General features: G+C 39.7%; 1 protein-coding gene across 1 annotated transcript in view; it reads right to left on the bottom strand.

Moving 5' to 3' along the window:
- The window catches only part of PI15 (peptidase inhibitor 15), a 26,745-nt gene extending 20,698 nt beyond the window's left edge, over positions 1 to 6,047 (bottom strand). The window contains exons 1-2 of the mRNA XM_005429135.2: positions 5,847 to 6,047; positions 4,968 to 5,309 (exon numbers count right to left, since the gene is read on the bottom strand). Coding sequence (XP_005429192.1) covers positions 4,968 to 5,240 — 273 coding nt within the window. The 5' untranslated portion in view covers positions 5,241 to 5,309; positions 5,847 to 6,047. The remainder of the gene's footprint in view (positions 1 to 4,967; positions 5,310 to 5,846) is intronic.
- Positions 6,048 to 6,053: the final 6 nt, after the last annotated feature.

Raw genomic sequence — 6,053 nt, 5'->3', positions numbered from 1 at the left:
CTTTCGGTATTAAGCAGAACTTTGTAAAACTTGAAGTAGGTTTGCTGGGATTTTTCTGACTTTGTCTTACCCATCACTTACTGCATATTCACAGAATATTTTTAAGATCACCTTGACAGCAAAAGAATTTTATCAAGACTTTCAAACTTAGAAGCAAAATAATAATGAAGTCATTTGCATTTGTGAGCATTAACTGGGTTATACCTTGCTTCTCTGACCTGACTTTGGAAGTTACCTGCAAATTTCCTGGGACAGGAAGTATCCAAATAAATCACTGTGGCAAAGAGAGTCATTCCTGGGCCACACAGAGCATACATACTTCCAGCATGACACACGGGGACTCCTTCACAGGACTACAGGAGCTTCTTTTTGAACACAACGACTTTTCTTTTACAACAATAGGTCATTTCCTTTGTTTAGTCTATTATGGTCTTTTATGTGGATTTACTAGAAATTAATATGCTGAAATTCTCCATTCTCTTTCAGTTCCTGTGCCTTCAGCTCATGAGAAACACGAAATAACTCCTGGGTAGCTAAACTAACTCATTTCAGGCTAGTCTGGAAATCTTTTACTACTTTGAGTTCTACAAAGTGAGTCAAAGTGACAAAATTTAACCAGGGGCAGACTTTCCCAAATATAAAAGTGAAGTTACTGAACAAAAAAGAATTGAAACTCTGTCTGAACATCTTTGGTACATCAGCAGGCTCGAGTTTATCTAGAGCACTTTTTGCACTTAAAATCTTCAGCCAGCATTCCACAAACATGTTTTTGAGTATGCAATCCTACTCCCTCTATTACACTTCAGACATGCTACTGCCGGTCCACTAATAACTATGTTGATCCATACTGCGCTCAGGACTCATCCTTGCAGAGCCAGCAATGAAATTCCTCATGACTGGCCTTTGCTATGGCTCTTCAACAACTTATTCAGATCACCTTAGGGAACTCTTAAAGAAAATAGATTTTCCCATTTTGCATGGGAATGCCATGGAGGATGGTGCTCAGTGCTCATCAAGGCCCACTTATATAAGTTACTGCTTCTGTATGCAAAGCTTTAAAGAGCATGTCTGTACATAAGCACCTGTTTGACCAGCTTTGCACAAACACCATGATGTGGGATACAACAAAGACCATACAGACTTTTGAGAAACTGGCCTCAAGTGGGAATGACTATAGGAAAGGTAAAAATAATTTCTGATCCTCATAGGAACAGATATTTCATTAATGAATGTTTTGGAAGCCTAAAGATAGTGCCAATGCACATTAAAAGACTTTTTATGAGACCCAAATTTCAGTTGGCAATATCTTGAAAATATTTACTGGCCTACCAAGTAGCTGAGATGTTCCAGAAAGGCAACATAGGTCTCTATAATACAGAATTAGCGTTCAGAAAAAGTAATTTCTTCATTCACATGCTTCCACTGGAACTACAGATATTCATACTTTTCACACTAGACAGCTGCTGGCAACTCTACACCTCACTTTTTCTGAATCATGAATTTTATGGAATTTTTCTGCTTTCTCCACAAAAAATACGCAAAGACAAGTAGATAATTTTCACTCTTTGTCAGACCAGACGTATGGTGTCATCTTTCTTTCTGCAGGTATGCCCTCAGCTTTTAAAGCACAAGCAAAGACTTTCTCAGGAAGAAGAAGATAGAGGTCCAAATTAAAAAAAAAAAAGACTCACTAATTCTGTATTACAGGCCTGTATCTACAGGAAGTTCTTCTTTTCTTTCATTTTCCTTCACATATATACTGACTAGATTTGTACCTGTAGAAAAATTTACAGTTGAAGGCATCAGTACCTCCAGAACCAGAACCAAAAGGAGGACTACTTTAAAATCTAACACACTGGGGGCCAATGTCCCAACAGAAAGACTTACCAAAGTGTAACTGGCACAAGACACACCAGTTTCTTTCCCTGGGAACTGATACAATGCCTCCCACCATGTTTGACTCCCCAGCTGTCTGCTTTCATGGGGGGGCTGCATGCAGCAACAGGCTGGGGCAGCACTCGGACCCACCTCTTCCGAAGAGAACTAGAACACTTCCCAGCTCTGCTTATCTGAACTTCCCCTGCCTAACCCATGGGCATTTAAAGCTGTTCTTCCAGACCTCTCACCCTAAGTCCTACAGTACATAAACCTTCTAGACAGTAAGGGCAGAGAGAATAACACCCAAGGAGTCTGAAGTATCTGTGGCTGCACTGAACATGTGAGAAGCAGACACTACCAGGGAGAGGAACAGAATGCGCCAAGTAGAAAAGCCCAAAAAAAGGTTGGGTGTGGAGAACTGGAATCACAAGAACCAAACCATACAACCAAACCCTGAAGCGGTTTTATTTCCACCAGGGAGGTGGAAATAAAAGCAAATGGAACTGCACAGAAGTGAGAATGTGATACAGTAATTAATGAGACGAGCAGCTCCTAAAAGAATTAGGAAAAAACAACAAAACACAATTTACTATGACAGTGAACATAGACAAGATGAAAAAATATATTTTTCTAGTGCTTCAAAACTGCTTAGTTTTTCTGTGTTTCAACACGCTTAAAAAGATTTCCACAATCTACTGCATCTGTAAGCAATTCCAGCTCTCTAACATGTGACATCCGTTTCAGTCATTGTTAGGGAAAATGGGATAGGCCATTTTCTTCACTACTCCAGAACTTTTCCATAATATTCAGGAAAGGAACACACACTCTGTAAGGTTCTTTGAAGCACAAATGCACATTGTCTATTGTTAATGATAATGTGTTTGTTGTCTTATTTATGAAAATAAATATTGAGAAACATAACATCTTTTTTTATATAGCAGCAGCAACCTCATGTCCCTGTAAGAACAACAGTGGCTGCTGCACCACACACTGAAATTATTCAGAGACCAAAGAATGGACAAAGGAAGCTCAGTTACTGATAATAGTGTTTCCATTCTCAGTATGGCTTACAGCACCCTGCCATCTTCCAGGCCTCCCTACCAAAATCCTTCTGTAGTCAGAGAGGTAAGAAGTTCCACAGATGGTGCCATGATCACAATGCAGATGGCAGAGCACACCATGTGTGATGCTGCTCACTGAGCATTTTTTTGCTCTGTATGGGACACACACAGAACTTGGACAATTTTAAAAGAGAATTGGTGGCAGAGGGGTGGCTGCCATTTGGAGATTCAAGCCCAAGTTGCACTCTGGTTCATTACCTACATAGCTTGAGGTGCTGATCTGAATTCTGCAGCATGAAGTCACAAAGTACTTTCAGACTGGAAAATCAAATGTAAAAGAAAGCCTTTAGTCCTTGCACTTGAGGCTACTGTTGGGGCTGATGCTGCCAGGAACACAGGTACATCCTATGGCTGGTTGCTACTGGCAAAAGCAATAGTAAGAAAGTCAAGGAAAAGAACAGGAAAAGAACAGCTGTAAAGAGCATGACTTCAATCTTGATTTTGTATCTATGTTGCAGCAAAGCTGTTGCAGCAGAATACCCACCAATATAGATAAAATCTTGGCATTTTATGTATATGAGTTCAATAAAATCCAGGAAGCTTGCTTTCTATTTACAAAGGTTCTTTACTGAACAGGCTAAGAACACTGCACTTACAAATCCCTTGGGAATAGGACAGGGTGCTGGCTTCACTTAAGCAAACTGCAGGAGCACATTTCTAAAACACACAAGCCAAGGAAGGGTATGGTAGGCTGCCATTCCCTCAGACATTACAACAAAGTTTATTTATACAGAATCAAAGGAAACATCAGTGGAGAGCACAGCAATGAAAGTGATGACTGAGCTTGACTTCTGACCACTCTGGCTTTCTGTCTCTGACCTTTCCACTTAAATAGAATTCAAACTCAGCCTATGGTCTTCATCCTGCAATATTCTGAGAGCACTCAGCATTCTGAGGTGCTGCTGGGATATTCTGAACAGATTATTTGATGAAATCCAGATTTAGGTAACATCTGTGACAGAAAAATGTCCAAATTGTTAGTCATTAGCTGCTACAAAGGAGGAGCTGTTATTACTGATATCCCCTTTTTAGTCAAGCTGATGGTGTCCTGTTTCTCAAACCTATTACCTGTGTGCTGTCATATGAGAAACTGTCTTTCTTACGGTGCTGACACAACTTGTCTGTACTTTCAAAACACTGTGAATACCTCAATTACAACGTAAAAAAAAAATAATTGCTGCACAACCTATGCTTAATATCAGAGGGCCACATTATGCATGTATGCAAAGTTAGAATACGAAGTAGCAAATACTACTTCAACCAGTAGTGCTAAAGCAGTATGAGACCACAGCAAATGTGTAACTTCTACCATACCTGCAGGAACAGAAATTTCCTATAAGTATTTTCCAATAAGGAGAAAATGTGCCTGCCACATACTTTTTTGAGCGCATTGAAATCCTACATACTAGAAAAACCTTAAAAAGCAGCATTGCATTTGATGGAAAGATAAAGGTGTACACAGAAAACATGCAGTAAGAAAAACACATGAAGAGGAGACAGATGAATTACTTTGCAAACAGTCTTACCATATTGCTTCCATACATAATATGTGTGAAATAAATAAGAAAGATTCATTGGGCGTCTTTTTGCCCACATCAGGGCAATGGCTTTCAGTGTACTCCACAAAAACTATGGGGCTAATGACCAGCATTTTAAACACTTTGGGTTGCATGTGATCACATACTATTCCTCAGGCCAACAAGCAGTTAACTCACCACTTCACTTATTTCATTGGGACTACACATGGAAATGAAAATTGAACAGGGCAAGTAAGAGGTTCAGAGTTCAGTATTCAGCTTTTGCTTGCTGAAGTTAATGCAGCTTGAAAAACATAAGGACAGAACATTTTAGTAAGCAATAATAGATTTTAAAAAATTTATTTAGCTAACTAAACCATTACAATTTGTTTAAGAAAATCAGATCACTGATTTACAGTTTGTTTTACTCTGAAATAAACAGCTCACTTACCATGTATTCCATGTTGGAAGCAGGTGGGAAGACTTTGCCTCTGACTTGATTATGATAATCAAGAATGGCAATCATGTCATTCTGTGAAATGTAGCGCTTCCGCCTGGCTTTGGGAATTTTTGCAGAGTCCAGATGAGCTGCCAAAGCTGTCTTGATGTCAGTGAAATTATTGTCTGACAGGAATAGGTCAGTGGAGTTGGGTAACACTAATGCACTTGTTTCACAGAGAATGGAAAATAAGAGAGAACAACTGATTGCAGCAATTACTGTCATTTTGGGGCCAAAGGAGACAGATAGGCCACAGAGGTACTCTGCTTTAAGTCAGGGCAGCAGAAAGCAAATCTGTAGAAGAGAAGATACCAAAGATGTGATTCTGTATATCTGTGTAGCAAGACAAAGTGAACAAGCAGGCTGTGATCAGAAAAATCATTCTGTCAGCTCAATCACAAAAACAAACCAGGCAGAACACGTGCTGCTGAGCAATTTTCAATAGCTGTATTAAGTGATGATGGTCTTACTACAACACACCAGATGAAGTATCATTATGAAGTACATGGTCAGAGCTGGTAGTATTCCTGAAATAGTGCTATCACACCCGATATCCAATAAACCACACTACAGATCTTGAATAGGGAGACTGCAAGAAACCTCACATCATGTTTTCCACTGAAAATAAAAATACATCCTAGGCTATGCCTGCCCCATAGACACGGAGTGTTTTGACATAATGTGGCAGAGATAAACCAGTAGGCAAAAGAAAACATATACAGCATGAAAGCAGGACATCCTAGAAATAGCATTCAAATCTTAAGTTCACCAAGTGTGATGAGCATTGATAAAACTGCATGCAAAGCAAACTTATGGAACTGAATGGCTTACCTCTGGATAATACCAAGAAAAAAAGAACAGTCTATTGTTCTCCCAGTATATATAGCACTCTCCTATGTGATGATATGAACCTTTGTGAAGAAGTGTCTCTTATTACAACCCCCCAAAGAACAAAACCGTGCTGGTTGTGAAGCTTCTGGCCAGAGGCGCTGCTGACAGCCTTTATATGTTTCAGCCTGTGCGAGCCAGCGCGGGCAG

The sequence above is a fragment of the Geospiza fortis genome, unplaced genomic scaffold (assembly GCF_000277835.1).
Source record: "Geospiza fortis unplaced genomic scaffold, GeoFor_1.0 scaffold1831, whole genome shotgun sequence".
In the NCBI taxonomy this organism is placed as follows: Eukaryota; Metazoa; Chordata; class Aves; order Passeriformes; family Thraupidae; genus Geospiza; species Geospiza fortis.
This window is presented reverse-complemented; position numbering and strand designations above follow the sequence as displayed.